Raw genomic sequence first — 19053 nt, 5'->3', positions numbered from 1 at the left:
GCGCTGCATCTGCTTGGCTCCATTATATAAAATAGGCTCTGGTTCCATTGTATGATATAGCCTCTGGCTTCTGCCCACACACACATTTTGACACCAGCACACACAATAAAGTGTGGTGCGCACAAAGAATTTTACGTGGAAACACATCGTTTTGTACTGCACACACATAGCATAGTAGTATAGCATAGTAAGTTAGGTTGAAAAAAGACGTACGTCCATCACGTTCAACCATAATGACTATATATAACCTACCTAACTTCTAGTTGATCTAGAGGAAGGTAAAAAACCCATCTGAAGCCTCTCTAATTTGCTGCAGAGGGGAAAAAATTCCTTCCTGACTCCAAGATGGCAATCGGACCAGTCCCTGGATCAACTTGTACTAAGAGCTATCTCCCATACCCCTGTATTCCCTCACTTGTACTGAGAGCTATCTCCCATACCCCTGTATTCCCTCACTTGCCAAGAATCCATCCAGCCCCTTCTTAAAGCTATATAATGTATCAGCCTCTCTAATTTGCTGCAGAGGGGAAAAAATTCCTTCCTGACTCCAAGATGGCAATCGGACTAGTCCCTGGATCAACTTGTACTAAGAGCTATCTCCCATAACCCTGTATTCCCTCACTTGCTAAGAATCCATCCAGCCCCTTCTTAAAGCTATATAATGTATCAGCCAGTACAACTGATTTGGGGAGGGAATTCCACAACTTCACAGCTCTCACAGTAATAAATCCATTCCAAATATTTAAATAGAACCTCCCTTCTTCTAAACGGAGTGGGTGCCCTCGTGTCCGTTGGAAGGACCTACTGGTAAATAAAGCATTAGAGAGGTTATTATATGATCCCCTTATATATTTATACATAGTTATCATGTCACCTCTTAAGCACCTCTTCTCCAGTGTAAACAGACCCAACTTGGCCAGTCTTTCTTCATAACTGACACTTTCCATACCCTTTACCAGCTTAGTTGCCCTTCTCTGGACCCTCTCTAACTCAATAATGTCCCGTTTGAGCACTGGAGACCAAAACTGAACAGCATATTCTAGATGGGGCCTTATCAGAGTTCTGTAAAGGGGAAGGATAACACCCTCCTCCCGTGAATCTTGTTTGCCCTTGCAGCTGCTGCCTGGCATTGCTTGCTACAGCCAAGTTTATTATCTACAAGGACTCCAAGGTCCTTCTTCATTATGGATTTGCCTAGTGCAGTCCCACACGGTTTTAAAAGTGTGCACAAAATAATTTTTTTCCGCACAGCAAAGAAGAAATAAGAAGGAACACTGTCTGTTGGCCAGAATGTTTGAAGGGAAGGGATCATGCAAAACCAGCATTGGTTTTTACACATTGTTTGCTGTTGGCCCCAACCACTGACTTCTTGATTTAAACTTTTACCACCCACCCTGATCCCTACCTGACTTCTTGTTGACCTTTGCTGCCTGCCCCAACCTCTGCCTAACTTCTTGTTTAGGAACCTTTGCTGCCTGCTCCAACCTCTGCCTGACTTCTTGCTCAGGAACCTTTGCTGCCAGCCCCAACCTCTGCCTGACTTCTTGCTCAGGAACCTTTGTTGCCTGCCCCAACCTCTGCCTGACTTCTTGCTCAGGAACCTTTGCTGCCTGCCCCAACCTCTGCCTGACTTCTTGCTTAGGAACCTTTGCTGCCTGCCCCAACCTCTGCCTGACTTTTTGCTCAGTAACCTTTGCTGCCTGCCCCAATCTCTGCCTGACTTCTTGCTCAGGAACCTTTGCTGCCTGCCCCAACCTCTGCCTGACTTCTTGCCCAGGAACGTTTGCTGCCTGCCCCAACCTCTGCCTGACTTCTTGCTCAGGAACCTTTGCTGCCTGTCCCAACCTCTGCCTGACTTCTTGCTCAGGAACTTTTGCTGCCTGCCCCAACCTCTGCCTGACTTCTTGCTCAGGAACCTTTGCTGCCTGTCCCAACCTCTGCCTGACTTCTTGCTCAGGAACCTTTGCTGCCTGCCCGAACCTCTGCCTGGCTTCTTGCTTAGGAACCTTTGCTGCCTGCCCCAACCTCTGTGTGACTTCTTGCTTAGGAACCTTTGCTGCATGTCCCAACCTTTGCCCGACTTCTTGCTTAGGAACCTTTCCTGTCTGCCCCAACCTCTGCCTGGCTTCTTGCTTAGGGAACTATTGCTGCCTGCCCCAACCTCTGCTTGACTTCTTGCTTAGGAACCTTTGCTGCATGTCCCAACCTCTGCCTGACTTCTTGCTTAGGGAACTATTGCTGCCTGCCCCAACCTCTGCTTGACTTCTTGCTTAGGAACCTTTGCTGCATGTCCCAACCTCTGCCTGACTTCTTGCTTAGGAACCTTTGCTGCATGTCCCAACCTCTGCCTGACTACTTGCTTAGGAACTTTTGCTGCCTGTGCTAGTGGGCCATTATCTATGCTTGATTTATAGCTTATTTGCCACTCTGCTTTGGACATTTTTGGTCAGTGCATTATGAATAGCCCCATTGGTAAAGAACAGATCAACATTGGGCTGAGCTGCAGGAATATTCTCCTACCATCTGCTGCTCTGCACGGCGACCATATGTTATGACAAGGACTCAGCCCTTTCATAGCACCTCAGAAAACAGGAGAATAAGAACAGATTTCCCCAGCAGGTCACTCTGGTGCTCCCCCTACTGCCATATTACACCATGGCAAATGGCACCTCCCCCAGATGTATACATGCAAATATACAGAGGAATGTTCTGGGCACACAATAAGCTGTACACTCATACTGTACGGTCTAAGGAAAAGAATATGGCACCTCCCTCCCATATGTATAAATACAAATATACAGAGAAGGAATGTTCTGGGCACACAATAAGCTGTACCCTCATACTGTACTGTCTAAGGGAAACAATATGGCACCTTCCTCTCGTATGTATAAATACAAATATACAGAGAAGGAATGTTCTGGGTACACAATAAGCTGTACCCTCATACTATACTGTCTAAGGAAAAGAATATGGCACCTCCCTCCCATATGTATAAATACAAATATACAGAGAAGGAATGTTCTGGGCACACAATCAGCTGTACCCTCATACTGTTCTGTCTAAGGGAAAGAATATGGTACCTCCCTCACATATGTATAAATACAAATATACAGAGAAGGAATGTTCTGGGCACACAATAAGCTATACCCTCATGCTCTACTGTCTAAGGGAAACAATATGTATAAATACAAATATGCAGAGAGATGGCAGTGAATGTCACACAGCTGATGGTGTGGGTGGATTTAGTTAAATTTCATCTGTTAGATTTCTTTGTGTTGGTTACTTAAGAGTTAGAATATAATTTTCTCCTTCCTTATAATAAAAAGTGCAGCATGGGACCTTTTAACCTTTTATCCAGAATGCTTGGGACCTGGGTTTTTTTTGGATAAGGCATCTTTCTGTAATTTGGATCACCATAAATTTAGCCTCCTATACAATAATTTTTAGTTTGACGTAGAGAATGCTATTCTAATAAAAATTGTAATTGTTTTTATTATTTGCGATTTTTGACAACTATCTGGTTGCTATGGTCCAATTTGACCTAGCAACCAGGCAGTGATTTGAAAGAGAGACAGGAATATGAATAGATGAGGACCTAAATAAAAAGATAAGTAATAAAAAGGAACAATAACAATACAACTGTAGCCTCACAGAGCAATAGTTTTTTGGCTTCTGGGGTCAGTGACCCTCATTTGAAAGCTGGAATGAGTCAGAAGAAGCTAATAATTAAAAAAAAACTATACAAAATAAAAAATGAAGACCAATTAAAAAGTTGCTAAGAAGAGGCCATTCTATAGCATACTAAAAGTTAACCTGACCACCCAGTAGGATTGTTTTGCCACCAATTCATGATCTCTTTCTCAGGATAAAGTACAAGGGAGTCTATGAACGATGACCTTCCCATAATAGTTTTTGGATATTGGGTTTCCAGATCAGAGATCCCATACCTGTACCTACCTAACAGTAGGATAAAGGCAATGACAGGTACATTGTGTAGGTAATAACCCTATAGAACAGGGGTAGGGAACCTATGGCTCGAGAGCCAGATGTGGCTCTTTTGATGGCTGCATCTGGCTCGCTGCCAACTCTTTAATAAAATAAATAACGGGGGTGTGGCCTGCGCTCGGCGGATAGAAGATATGTTCTAAGCCTTAGAACACATCTTTTATCCACCGAGCGCAGGCCACACCCTCCTCCGCATCCGGCATCCTTGGGACACACCCTACCTTGCCCCGCAGCATCCGCGGCCAAACATATTGTATGGCTCTCGTGGAATTACATTTTAAAATATGTGGTGTTTATGGCTCTCTCAGCCAAAAAGGTTCCCAACCCCTGCTATAGAATGACTCCATTGTAAGAATGGAGGGGGAGAATAGTACATATGCTGCAATCTCAGCTTCAGCCAGCAGGTGGCACTAGCAGGCCAGTTCAATAAAAGCTGTCTCAGAGCAGGCATGTAAATTTATACATCACATATTTGCCATGCATGGCAGATGGGTATTATATCTGTGCCTGTATATAGTACATAACATTTATATATGATGCTGAATCAACACTCCCAGTGAAATCCCAGGAACAGAGCACTCACTTCTGGGAAGGCAAATCCTGTCCTTGTTCGGATCAGATGCTGAAACATTTTTACAACAGTATGGAGAGGAAGGGGGTCATTTACTTCTTCAAGCGTGCCTAAAAATTTGATTACTGGTGGCACAAAAGCTGTTAAAGGGTTACATAAACTCATGTGCAGAAGGAGTGTAGCAATCAGTGAGTGCTGGCTTATACTTCCTGCCTTGATTTGGAGTGTTTTTGATGAGTCCTGGTATAATTAGGGTTGCCACCTTGTTGCTATTTTACCAGTCTGGCTGGTAAAAATTATGCTTGATCCCCATGTTATTAATGGAGAAACTAAATACATAGAAAATATATTTTACCACAAAAGGTGGCAACCCTAAGTGTAAGAAGGCCCCTATATTGAATTTCAGGGTTAGTAATAGGGCTCCCCCTAACCCGGCTTTTTATACAATATCTGTTCCTTTCTACATCATCTGGGGCTAAAGCTTTCTTCCAGTTCCTGGTGTACCAAGAAAGGCATATTTGCACATGAGCCACCTTTGTTGACAGCATTGCTGCAAGTGACAATCTGTCACTACACAATCCACATTACACTTTGCTGCACCCTTAGCGCATACTCTTTAGCATGACGCTCCCTCTAGTGGCGGAAGAAGCAAAATGCAGTTAAAATCCCACCCCCTCATCATCCTGTCAGTGCTGCCTTAGCGCACACTCCTTAGCATTAGGCTCCCTCTTGTGGCAGCAGTTGCACATTGCCGTTTAAATCCCTAAGGAGCAGCGTATGCGCTTGAGTTGGCAGTCTGGGGAAGGCGCAGAGCGCACATCCAGGAGGAGGAGAAGCAGGAGAACGTCGATCTTAGGGGGTCCTACACATCTGTCCCCGCTGCCTTTCTCTGTCACTGGGGAAAAGGTGTAAGAAGCATATTAGATCGACGTTCCCAGGCTGAGGCAGACACAAGGCAGCCTTCCATCATGGGCAACCGAGGAATGGAGGAGCTGATTCCTCTGGTTAACCGGCTTCAAGATGCCTTTTCATCCATAGGACAAAATGCCAACCTGGACCTGCCACAGATCGCTGTGGTTGGGGGTCAGAGCGCTGGAAAGAGCTCGGTTCTGGAGAATTTCGTTGGCAAGTAAGTAAGGAAGATGATGGCTCACCTACCCGCATTATAATAACCTAAGGAGATGAGGAGGGGGGCAGTATAATATGTTTATTAGCAGATATCATTCAATGGCGACTGGGCTTTATTTGGCATTTTATTATCGCGATCTGTTGCCTAGAACGTTTTATCGCGATCTGGTCGAATAGAATAACGATGAATAATGGATATGTGTGCAATCTGAGACCCAAGGGTAGGATTCACCTTGTCCAACAGGCACAGCACAGAGAGGGGTCATCAGATATGGCATTGTCCTTGTACAGAACAGGCATTCCATGGCATCGCCCAGCAGGGCATCCTGGGGGTCCCTGACTGTATATTATTAGCGGGGTACCTAGGATGCATGGATATAAACATGCTTTATAGGGGCGAATGGAGAGGAATGGAGAAATAAAGATGGGGGAGGTGTTATAGGATACAGTGTGTCTCTTCTGCAATGAAGGAAGGGGGAGGGGGGGGAATTATAGGACCAATGTTATCAGTCTGCTTATACAGGGGGTAAATATGCCTTGATATAAAGTCCATATACAGCCCATTGCTGTACAGAGCAGAACTAGGCAAATACATGATACAAAGATGAGGGATGAATTGAATGAAGCCTTTGCGTTAAGGGCACCTTTAACTGGCACTGCAGTATTATTTGTTTTTGGGCTAAGACATAGGACGTCTGTCTTTTGGGGCTTAAGGCACCTTTCTTTTTTAGACCAAGCAGTTGCCCCCCCCCCCCTTCCTACTTAATATAAGTATCCTATTTAAAATAAATAAAGCGCCCTCTATATCAATTCTAATGTGACGGCATTTTGTTTACATTGACAAATACATTGGGACTCCTTCCAGCCTGCAGAGACATATGGAAGCTATCTATCATCTATCTATCTATCTATATATCTATCTATCTATCTATCTATCTATCTATCATCTATCTATCTATCTATCATCTATCTATCTATCTATCTATCTATCTTTATATACACACACACACATGGAGTAATGGCTCAATGGATCTGCCAGGCTGACGCTGCAATCATTATGTGTATTGCTTGGTTGTGATGGGATATCCCTGGTTGGTGCATTAGGCAGTGATGGTGCAGTTGGACTGGCGTTAATCAGTTGCAGGGAGTGCTGGCTCCTCAAGGTGACACTGGGAGTAGTAGGCACCGTCCCTATGTATTTGACTGAAGGGGTCAGATGGAATTGGATACTGACATGGGAAAAAGGTGCAGGGATTCTGCACTGAATAAATATTTTGTCTCTGTTAAACAGGATGTGCCCCAGAGCTTTAAACCTGAGCAGGAACAAGGCTATGCTGTACAATTATCATATTACATAGCCTTAAAGGGGAACTACAGCCAAATACAATGTCTTTATCTAATTAATGAAAAAGTAATTCTATGCAACTTTTCACTGTCAGTGGTTTGAAAGTTATATGTAAATGCAATAGCCTGTGAAAAGAAGGAAAAGGGTTGCTCGTTGGGGGGGGGGTTAATTTGTTAGGTGTCCCCAGTGAATGTATTGGGTAACCTCAGACCCTGGGCCAGTACTTCTCATTGCTGAAAAATGCCCGGCCTGTTGAGTACAGTTGAGCTGCCATCTTCTGTCTTGCCCCAGGGATCCATTGTGGCAGCCCTGAGCAGTCACAACCAGCAGTGCAGAGAATATAAACAGCCACATCCACAACAGAAGGTTTTGGGTTAGAGATTCCAAAAAAGGTCTTGGGTTGGAAATGTCCCTTTAATTAGTAATGGCAAATCAGATGCTGGGTGATTAGCCAATAGCTATGTGTTGCGCTTAATTACTCTGCTACCTGCTTTACACTAGCAAAGCCTCCAAATGAACTGTAGGGTTAAATGAGATTACAGGCTGTGAGCGCAGTCTCTGGAGAGAGCTGGAAGCAATAAGGGATACCAGCTGCTCCTGTAACCAGCAGGAGATTTGTGCTTTACCCTGGCTGTATAATCTCTATGTGCTAAGGACGTGGGGGGTTATTTTTTTTTGGGGGGGGGGGGTGTAATAGGCAAATATATATTTTATTTGATCTAAATAAAATAAGTATCTTTTTTTGATTAAATGTTCCTGGTGTGCATCAGCATTTTTTACATATTTACATTGTTTATCTGATTTGCACCCAGGTTGTAATCCCTATAAGTGTGTGCCTCAGCCTTTTTCTATATATATATATATATATATATATATATATATATATATATATATATATATATATATATATATATATATATATATATATACTGAGATATCTAATTAGGGAGGTCAATATAAGGGCCAAACAGTTGTAGGAAAAGGCTGGGGGCATAGTGGGTAAAGAGGAGGAAGGCAGCAACCTTTGGGGGAGGCAGATGGGCCACTGACTGATACAAAATGAATAAAGTTTTCTTATATAAAGTTCCCAAGGGGGCAGTAACTTCTAGGGATGCAGCTGATGGATATAGTAAGAGAAGACATGATGGCAAAAAGACCTTTCAGTCTGTATCCCCTCAGCCGCTGTTGGCATTACAGCTATATGCAGACCAAGGCTTTCTGGGGGGTAAGATTCTGGGATTTGTAGTTGGACAGTAGCTGAAGGCCTATAAGCTAGAACCGAGCAGTATGTGCTTTGCCAGCCTTGTATTCATATGTATAGACAATGCACAGCACTTTGTATGTTCAGCCATTATGATAGCGTATATTGGTGGTAGCAAAGTGTAACTAGTGGGTGCTAATTTGTTAGACATTCACTGTGAATATTGTCACTTGGATCTCAAACTGTTACCCCTCTCCCCTGAAAAAAAGCACCAGCACAGGGTAGATTTCCTTTTTGTATCTATGTATTTTAGCAGAGTTATTCTGCAGGAAGAATGGCTTACTTCCATGTGGGTGTAGCACCCCCACACCTGTCCCTTTAATGGTGGTCTTATGCCTTTAAAAAAATGGGTGTTGGATAATGGGCAGTCTTCTCCTTTACAAGCTGCAAGCCTGTAGGACCAAACTGTGGTCCTGGCAATCTCTCCCTATAAAAGCTGAAGGCATGGGAGTGACTACGCCCTCTGACTCAAACCAGCCCCCAGGTCAAGAATGGCAGTCTTTGAAAAATATGACCAGAGGTAAATAAATGGACCACCATAAATAAATAAATGGACCACCATACTGGGTTTACCTTAACGTGGTATGGTGGCTTACCAATCTTATGATCATAACTTTGTAACTAAAACCCCCTGTTTTTTGTAAATACATGCACTAGCATAGACAATTTAATTATGAAACAGGGGACCAGGGAATGTGCATTGATCAATCCCCCTCTCTTTTTGTATGCTTGTAGATTTCCTCTAAGCACTGCACTGTCACGGCAGGGTCCATGGAACTCTTGTGGCTGCCCAGGGCCATTTACATGCATAGTATAGTAAAATCAGCAATGTCATGGGTCAGGGCCCCAATACTAAGAGCATGGTTGCTTCCATGTTGTACCAAGAACACCCAACCCCTCTAGACCATCATTTGTGTTTCTTGCAGGCATCTGCTTGTCAATAACATGCATGTTCTATCCCTTTAATTACGTGTTTCATGGTAGCACTGACAGATTTACCCTTTGTGTCCATTACTGTGACCCTCATTTACTAACAAAAGTGCATAGTGCCCCCCCCCCCCCCCCCCCCCCCCCCACAGTTCAATAACCCATATTAACTAATCAGGATCAGTATTGTGCAGTTTATATGTTGCTGCAGTGTAAATGAAACCTGGTGCCTGGTAGAAATAACCAGTTTGGCATATGATTGCCATAGAAACAAGTAACATGATGCAGATACGCTAATGACATCCCAGTGGAGGTTCAATATGGGGGACCTTACCGTCTCCAGCAATGACCTCTGTACCCATCTATGTCTAATATTGGTCCCTCCACAGATTTTAGAATATATAAAGGGTGCAGGATGCATATTTACAGCCAAACCCCACATTTAACTTCCTGCGTTCCCATAGATTCCATTGGGTGCTTTTCATCTTCTTTTCCCTCATTTTGCACCAATATTTTGTACGAGTTTTCTGTAATGATACCAGTTAGATAACAAAGCTGTTTTTTCCTAGAAATACAGAATTCTGGGTTATTTGCATCTATTATGGCTACCTGTAAATCATGTATTTAGACAGGCTGGACACGTGACGTACAAGAAGTCATGCAAAGGCTGTGACAATAGTGTTAGCACATCAGAGACAAACTGCTTTCTATCTACAAAGGAAAGTACAGGCAATGACAGGGGAAAATTATTTTTGAGCTCATTAACTTTAAATACTGGAAGCTTTTGTTGCTTTGACACATTTCCATAAATATACATTTTCCCATATTTGGCTATAACTGGAGTTTTACTGTATGCAAGAAATATATTATGTTATTGGAGTTTACAATCTAAGGTCCCTATCACAGTCACACACTGGGGCAGTTTTATCAGGAGCCAATTAACTTGCCTGTATGTTATTGGGTGGTGGGGGAAACCTACGCTGACATATTGGTTTAAAGCTGCCCGTACATGGACTGATAAAACCTGCTGAGTTAGCAGCTTACCATCATAACTGGCCAGATTTCTATCAGATATAGATAGATATATATGGCCAACTTACCTGGGTCTGTGTAAGGGGGCCATCAGCTAGAACAATTGTATAGTAGAGATGTCAAGTATTTTCCTACCTGAACAAAACTAAACCTTCTAACCAATGCCTATCTGGTCAATGTGATCAGTTAAGGACTCCATGGTATATTAAATGGGCTTCTTACATTGGCCTGTCCACTCTCAATGGGCCACCATGGATAAAAAACATATCTCTTTAGTAAACTGTGCAATTTGCCCATCTATGTGTGTTCCGGCTTTGGGCTATAGATCAATGTGCAGATACATACTGCATTCAGAGGAGGGTGAAGGACACCTTTAATGTACAGGGTGAATCATTCACCAGAACACAAGGTCCATGATGGATTGGCCTGGGATTTACATCAGGAAGCAGATATAGAGGATCCTCTAGGGACACAGCCTTTCAGTTCTTATCCCCTGTGTCCAGAAGGCAGAGGTCGAAGGTCAAGGCACAGATAGGGAAATAAGGTTGCAGGGGGTTGGACTGCTGAGATTTATACACACAGAAAATACTTCTATATCCTACTGGCCTACACAACATCACACATACTTTTACTCAAATAGCCATCCAGATAGATATACTGTATAGATAGGTACTACACACCGTAGCTGTAAGTAGGGATTGGCTTTAAAATCTGAATATACCTTTTATGCACTGCTGATCCTGACTACATGCATAATTAAAACAATGTAGCAGCAGTTCTCCTGCAGCCAAGACTCCGGCTGCCACAATGCCTTGGGTGTTCTGCAATTAAAAGACCTGTAAAGAAGGAGAATAACAGAAGTGACCCTTGGGCCGTTGGAGATGGAGGCTTTTAGCAGCATTTCTATTTACATACAGGAAAGTACTTAGAATGAAATGTGCTTTTATTATGCAAAATGTTTTTTGGCTTTAGTTCCCCTTTAAATGTTTGTGAAATCTTCTGGTATAATATATTCTGCCTTATTTATATACCTAGTTGTGGTTATAATTTCCCTAGACTTTTTTTATTTCTTGTTCTGCCATCCACCCCCAGCTGGCACATAAGTCTGTGCCTGAAAGTCACAGCTTGTTGTGCATTACCGCCGGCCCAGTTTGCAGATACTTTGCGCTGACTTGAGTGTTACTCACACCTGCCACTGCATTCAACCACTGCGGGGTGACACAGCTACAGCCATCTTGCTTTTTCCTTCATCCGTGACTGTTTGCCTTAATCTGTCCCATGGCAAATGCCAGAGGGGTTGCTATAAGATGCCATAGACAGTAGGGATGCACCGAATCCAGGATTCGGTTTGGTATTCGTCTAGGATTCAGCCTTTTTCAGCAAGGTTCGGATTCATCCGAATCCACGGTCCTGCCAATTCCTGAATTCAGTGCATCCCTACTGTCTATGGCATCTTATAGCAGCCCCTCTGGCATTTGCCAGAACCCACAGATTGGCAGTCTGAGTCTGGGCATATGACATTTAGGATTTGGAAGGGTTAAATATTGGCGTGTGAATACGGAAGTGGAAAAAATTTGCCGGCGCTTTGTGGACGCCAACATTTGACCCTTTTCATTCGGTTAGGTATTCGCCTGAATCCTTTACAATGGATTTGGGGGTTCGGCCGAAAAACTGGGTTTGGTGCATCCCTAATAGACAGTCACTATTTATTGTGCTGGTGGGGGGCTGTTTGGGTCTCTGTGTACTTGAAATCCCAGGGCCTATTTTGAATGCCAGTCAAATGGCCCCTATTGTATCAGCCATCAATCATAATGCCAGGAATATGTAGGACAGCAAGGCAGTGCTAACTGACTGACTATTTCATGCCTCCTTAGGGGGTCCATTCTACCATTAAGGAACAACCAGTCCATGCTTACACTCCTTATGTCTCTTATCCTTTTATCTCTCTGTCCCTCTCTACCTCACACTCCCTTCTTCATCCTTTCTTCCCGGCACCTCACTGTGTTACTGTGACAGTTATCTGTAATGACAGTATCACAGCCCTGGCTGCTTAGCTAGCTGGTTTCCATGGAAACTGGTGATTTCTCACTCCCCACCGCCATCAGCTTCTGGGAAGGAAAGAGATAACAGCTCCCCCCCCCCCCCCCAGGAATCAGCCTGGCCATGTGATTGGCCAAGATGCAGAATGCCTTAATCATAGGAAGTAAACACAGAATACGGACAATAAAGGGATGTTAAACATGGTGGCGACAGTAGAATAATGAAATAGGTGCTTAATAGATTTTTTAGCATCCGGCATTATTGTTTCATTACCAGAACCTTGATCGAGTCTGATAAGATTGTTCCACATCTATAATTAATTCCCGTACAAAGAGATTTACCCCTTTCTAATTTGCATAATAATAACAGAGGCCCGGGCCAGGTCTGATTGATAAAAAGTTCAAGTCTCTGTGACCATCAATATTTAAGCTCCTGTATAAAGGAGGGTGCCTGGTCCAATTGAGTTCATGAGATAGAACTGACTCTGGATATAGTAATTATTATTTACTTATACAGCATTGACTTATACCACAGTGCTGTAAGGTGGCCATACTCTACAGAATGCATTCATTTGGCGAGGTTGCCATACAAGCAGATCTTTTCACTGATATGGCACCTAAGGTGGGTGATATTGGAGTAATCTGATCGGTTGGCCGTCGGGGGCTACATGAAGGTCCCCAATTGGCAGCTTAAATCTGCCCATGTATGGCCACCTTTAGGGTTCTGGCACACGGGGAGATTAGTCGCTGGTGGGATGGCACATGTGGCGGCACGATTTCGGGAGATCGCCGAAAAAGACTCGCAAGGCTTTTTCGGCGATTTGCGCAAAATCACGCCGCCGCATGTGCCATCCCACCGGCGACTTACAATTTCGCCGGTGGGATGGCAGGTGAAGGCAACTCGGGGAGATTAGTCGCCCGCGAACAGGGAGTGTGCGACTAATCTCCCCGTGTGCCAGAGCCCTTAGGGTAAAGACACACAGAGCTATTAGTAGCAGCTACTTGTCGTGGCTACTAAAATAGACAATGCTGATCATTTACTGATAATTGTCTCTACGTGTGTTTTAGCAGAGGCAATTATCAGTATTGTCTATGGCAGGGTATTTCTGGAGTTTAGTAGCCTTGAAAATTAGCTGCTACTAGTAGCCCAGTGTGTCTTCACCCTTACAGAGAATATACAAGAGAGACAGAGAGGGTATCATGCTGTGACCTTCTTAAGGCCCTGTAGCTATTACTAATCCATCTTGTCTCTGCAGCCCATTATGTGTGTGTACATCAATGTTACTGCCTTCCAATAATCATATTATATACTGGGGAAATTTTTGGCCGAGCAACCCTAATCCTGTCCCTTTTTGGACAAGCCCAGTTATACTGTCCCTATATAAAGTGACAATCAATACAATTCCTGCAGATGTTTGATTTGATGCATTGGCTGCAGTTGTCCATATGAAGTTCAAACCTTTGGTCAGGGCCCATCTTTAGCTCATTTAGGAAAATATTAATATATCCGTCATAGTTCCAAGAATAACTAGGGCATCAAATACATACCCCCCCCAAATCTGATTCTAATTGTGCTCCAAGCTGGACTTTTGAATGCTAAAGGCCATTCTCCTCAGTTCTCACCCTATTTGGCATTAAAGCTAGGGATGCACCGAATCCACTATTTTTAGATTTGTCCGAACCCTGAACCCTTCATAAACGATATGGGCAAATACCGAACAAAACCCTTATTTGCATATGCAAATTAAGATATTGAAGGGTTAAAGAGAACCGTGCAGGCCAAATCTTGGTCGAATTCCGAACCAAATCCTGGATTTGGTGCATCCCTTCTGATCCCTCCTGCCACTGTCCCAAGCTTTCTCAAGCGGTCCAGACCCATAGTTTCAGAGTCACTGGAATAGAGGAAACTGCACTGGTGCTCCATCTTTTAACTCAATGATATCCATTACCAATAACTGCTCAGCATTCATGCTGACTACACTCTAAAATAAGCTAAAATGATTGGATTGGCCTTTTTTTTTATGATGAGACAGCTTATGATAGGTATCCACGCTGCCAGTAAAAGCAAAAGCAGTGTATGCAGATCAATAAGCTTAGATTGACATTGATTGATCGGCAATTTCCTACCTCCAGGTTTGAAGCCAAACCAATGTAGTTGCTGAGGTTGCACATCCAAACTCTACTATAATTAGGGAGGCCACCACCACAGTGCAAATATATTTCCACAGGGGCGCTGAAACTCAATTTAGTTCATATCACATCTTATACAAGGCCAGAGCAGGCCATGTTGCTTGATGATGTAGATATGCTGTGCATGACCATCTTAAGGCATAGGGAGACACCATTTGTTCCTCAAGGACACAAGAAGGTCACCCAAGAACTGTACTGCTGCTTTGAAGTCTGCCAGTTGATTCCCTATGCTGATATTATTTCCATAGAAATATGAACACTGCGGTGTTTGGTTAGGGGTGCTGGGCTTTCCTCTGTATGGTAATTATATAAGAAATAAGGCTTAGTGCCCCCGGCATTGGGTTCAGATACAACAAGGGCATCGGCACTAACGTTATTCCACAGCTGATTTATTCACTGAAGCTATGCGTTCAGTTGTTTCATATCAGCAGAATGTAGAAAAGGTTATTTCCATTCCTGAGAGAAAGCTGGAGCCGCAGGTCTGTGTATTATTACTATAATCAGCAGACACGGTGCCAAACCAAAGGTTTAAATTTATACAAACTGTATACAAGCAATTGCTATCTCTACACTAGTGCTGCCGGCCCCAGGTTTGTGTGTTTGGAGTGGAGTTAAGTCCTCCTGTCTGTCTTTTAATGGCACAATGGTCCCCTGTAGAGCTTGAGTGCCCATACACATGTCAAACATGGAAGATATTTTATTAACTACCTCTTCAGCAGGCATGTAACTTTCAGTCCCCCCCCCAACCCAGCATATTAACATTTTTGGCACCCCTACACCGCATTGATGATCTTGGGAACATGACTTGCAGTAACCCACTTTGCATGTCGTTCAAACAACCAGTCTGCCAGTGCTTACCATGTTCTCTCTCTTCTCCCAGGCCCCCCTCAGTTGTGGGGTCTGCTCCCCCTAGTAGCTATGCCAGTGTTTATCAGGTATATATGCAGACCTGTGCATGTTAGGGCTGGGTGTTACACAAGGAGGTAGGTTTAGGTGTGTTCAGTAATGGTGATGGAAAAAGCCTGGATGGAAAAGGTGGGTGGCTTCAGCATAGTGATCTTAAAGGGTAACTCTGGCTTTTGAATCAAAACCCCACACAACACAGAACCCCCTAATATACCTATCATTGTAATCTGTTCATTTAAAAGGTATGAACAAATACCATTTTTATATGCTGAAATCCAGTTGCAAAACAGTTCTTCTCTTTCTGCATCATTCTTATCCTGGCAGGGGAGGAGAGACTAAAAACCATTGATGTTACAAATTGTAACAACTTCCCCACAGTTTACAGACAGCATGCAGGAACTACATAACCCACAATGCATTGCACTGTGATGTTTCTTTCCTTATTGACATCACATGTGCAGGGGATTGTGGGATTGGGAAGATGCAGGCTGAAGCAGGCTAAGGACAGTTGACTACTGTTACATTTTATTTGAGTCTCAAAGTAGTCAGCCAGATCAACAGGGGGACAGGGAGCCGGGCTTAGGGAACTGTTCCAAACTATATTAGAAATCATGAAACAGCTGTATATTTTTTAAATGATGTATATTGCAAAGTTGTTTGAAATTATATTTTCTTTTCAAAAAGGTTAAGTGTTTGGGGGGAGTTCCCCTTTAATTTTTGAAGTCCTCATATGCCTAAAAGGCCAGACTGGCAATCTGTGGGTTTTGGCAAATGCCAGAGGGACTGCTGTAAGATGTGGGGGGCTATTTCGCTCTCTGTGTACTTGAAATACCAGGGCCTATTTTGAATCCCAGCTAAGGCCTAATGCCTAATATATTTAATTTGTCTAAAAATATTATGAGGCATTGACATCTATCATAAGAGATATCAGTGGTTTGGCAAAAATGTTACTTAGCTTGGGTTCCTGGTTTCCATTTCTTTGTCTATCTCGTGACACCAATATGTTTGTCGGTTTGTATGTTTCATTTCTCCCATGCACCAGTTTGTTTATGTTTTATGTCATGTTAATTGTGTTGCTTTGGGACAATAATCAGGAGAGAGAAGCTCTTGATGTGCCCCAAAGGGGAACAACAACCATAACCCTGTCAGGCCCAGCTGTAAGATCATAACCAGACCACCATGCAGATTGTGGTCCCTAAGCTACATTACCTTCCTCAGTTCCCACCCAGTCGTTTCATTCTTTAGAATTCTGACAGGGTACTCCTGGTCTTCACTTGTGACCTTCTCAAAAAAAGTTTAAGGCTGATGGGAGGTATATAAATGAACAAGGTTAGAGCAAACCATTGCCAGTCCCACGCATACCATCTGATGGAGAAATGCTCCATACCTCTCTGCTGTGTGTCACTTATATGAATGAAAACCGACTGTCAACTCCACAGGCAGTTTTCACCATGAAACCATGCACTTTTGAGCTGAAACCAATCAGTCTTAATAGGTTTCCGGTGTTTCCCCACCAGCCAATAGCTTTGAATGGGTTGTTCACGTTTAAACTGACTTAAAATGACGCAGAGAGTAATATTCTGAGACATGTTGCAATTGGTCTTCATTTCTTATTATTTATGGCTTTTGAACTATTTAGCTTTTTGTTCAGCAACTCTCCACTTTGGAATTTCAGAAGCTTTCTGGTAGCTAGTGTGCAATTTAGCCTAGTAATCAGGCAGTGGTTTGAAAGTGAGACTGGCATATGTGTAGGAGAGGCCTGAATAGACTGATACATTTTACAAAGTAACAATAACAAAAAAAATTGTAGCCTTGCAAAGCAACAGTTTTTTCAGCTTCTTGGGTCAGTGACCCCCATTTGAAACCTGAAAAGAGTCAGAAAAACAAGCCAAATGAGACCGACTGAAAAGTTGCAAAAAATTGCACATTTTATTAACTTACTAAAAGCTAACTTAAGGGCCATGACAGACAGGGAGATTAGCCGCGCAACAAATCTCCCTTGTCGCGGGCGACTAATCTCCCCGAAATGCCATCCCACCGGCTAGAATGTAAATTGCCATTGGGATGGCATATGTGGAGCCAAAATCGCGGAAGTTTCCTCTCAAGGCGATTTCGGCAAATCACAGCGCCGCGTATGCCATCCTACCGGCGATTTACATTCTAGCCAGTGGGATGGCATTTCGGGGAGATTAGTCGGTCACGGACCTAAAGGGGAACCACTCCTTTATGGTGAATGTATAGTACAGTGATCCCCAACCAGTGGCCCCCAGCACCTTTGATGTTGCTCCCAGTGACCTCAAAGCAGGTGTTGATTTTTGAATTTCTGACTTGGAGGCAAGTTTGGGAGGTATAAAGACCATGGGTACTGCCAAACAGAGCCTCTGCCAGTCCACATTGGGCTACCAAATAACCAATCAAAACCCTTATTTGTCACAGCCTTATCCATGCTATATACAGTACCTAACAGCTCTACACAATAGATAATTAAAAGATAGGGTGACACCCTCATTTGTCCCTGTTCTTAACACCTCTTAACACTTTCCAGTCCCTGCAGTGGCTGCCTTAAAGGAACAGTAACACTAAAAAATGAAAGAGCTTTAAAGTAATAAAAACATAATGCACTGTTGCCCTGCACTGGTATCACTGGTGTGTTTGCTACAGTAACACTACTATAATTTATATAATAAGCTGCTGTGTAGTCACGGGGGCAGCCATTCAAGCTGGAAAAAAGGAGAAAAGGCACAGGTTACATAACAGATAACAGATAAGTTCTGTAGAATACATTAGTGTTTTATCTGTTATCTGCTATGTGCCTGTGCCTTTTCTCCTTTGAATGGCTGCCTCCATGGCTACATAGCAGCTTATTTATATAAATTATAGTAGACTTTCTGAAGTAAACACACAACTTTTACCAGTGCAGGGCAGCAGCACATATTTTAGTTACTTTTATACACTTTCATTTTTTGGTGTTACTGTTCCTTTAAAGCCCCCATAGCCATTAGGCCTTTATAGGGGCTTTCATCCTTTGTATTCTCTGTGATGCCAAAAATTACCTTAAAAAAGAGAAAGCTGGTTTGTGAGGCTGGTTTGTGAGGCCTCGGAGTGCAGCTTCCCCTGTGTATGTACATTTATGTGTGTGAGACATAAGAAGATGTTCAAAGGTCCATTAGCTTTGAACAAGGAGTTTTCAAAGGGTTATTTACCTATGCTTGAGTCTATGACCCAGCTCATACATCATCACTGTACATAAAGAGTGGAAAATGTATTGATAGGACATGAAAGGAGCAGGCTAGCATGGAAAATACACATATACAGGAAAGGCCCTTGGCAGGTGTGTAAATAATGAGCCACCGCTGCACTTGCTGTATATATAGTATATGCAATATATATCCAAATAGAATATATACTTTTTATTTTATTTTTCTATAACAACGATAGTTATTGTTTTGCTGATTTAATAGGAAATGTGCTTTATTTAACTGCATATTTGTGTTCATACATTGATCTGCCATACCAGCAGGGGGTGTAACTATTAAGAAGACCCTGCAGTTGCAGGGGGGCCGAGGAGTGTAGAGGGCCTAGGAGGGCCCTAAATAATAAGCAATTTCAAAATGTTTTGGTAGAAGCCTATATTACATTTCCTAAGGGA

At 43.1% G+C, this 19053-nt stretch overlaps 1 protein-coding gene across 22 annotated transcripts in view; it reads left to right on the top strand.

The window, feature by feature from the left end:
- The first annotated feature begins 5333 nt into the window (after positions 1–5333).
- Positions 5334–19053, top strand: part of dnm1 (dynamin 1) — a 58353-nt gene continuing 44633 nt past the window's right edge. For 8 of the 22 annotated variants that reach the window (XM_031890332.1, XM_031890328.1, XM_031890335.1 and 5 more), the window contains exon 1: positions 5335–5705. In XM_031890332.1, coding sequence (XP_031746192.1) covers positions 5545–5705 — 161 coding nt within the window. In that variant the 5' untranslated portion in view covers positions 5335–5544. Of the gene's footprint in view, positions 5706–19053 lie in introns of all 22 variants that reach the window. The other 14 variants (XM_031890327.1, XM_031890325.1, XM_031890333.1 and 11 more) reach the window with 4 other exon arrangements.

The sequence above is a fragment of the Xenopus tropicalis genome, chromosome 8 (genome assembly GCF_000004195.4).
Source record: "Xenopus tropicalis strain Nigerian chromosome 8, UCB_Xtro_10.0, whole genome shotgun sequence".
Lineage (NCBI taxonomy): Eukaryota > Metazoa > Chordata > Amphibia > Anura > Pipidae > Xenopus > Xenopus tropicalis.
Note: the sequence above shows the minus strand (reverse complement) of the source record. Positions and strands in the feature narration are given on the sequence as shown.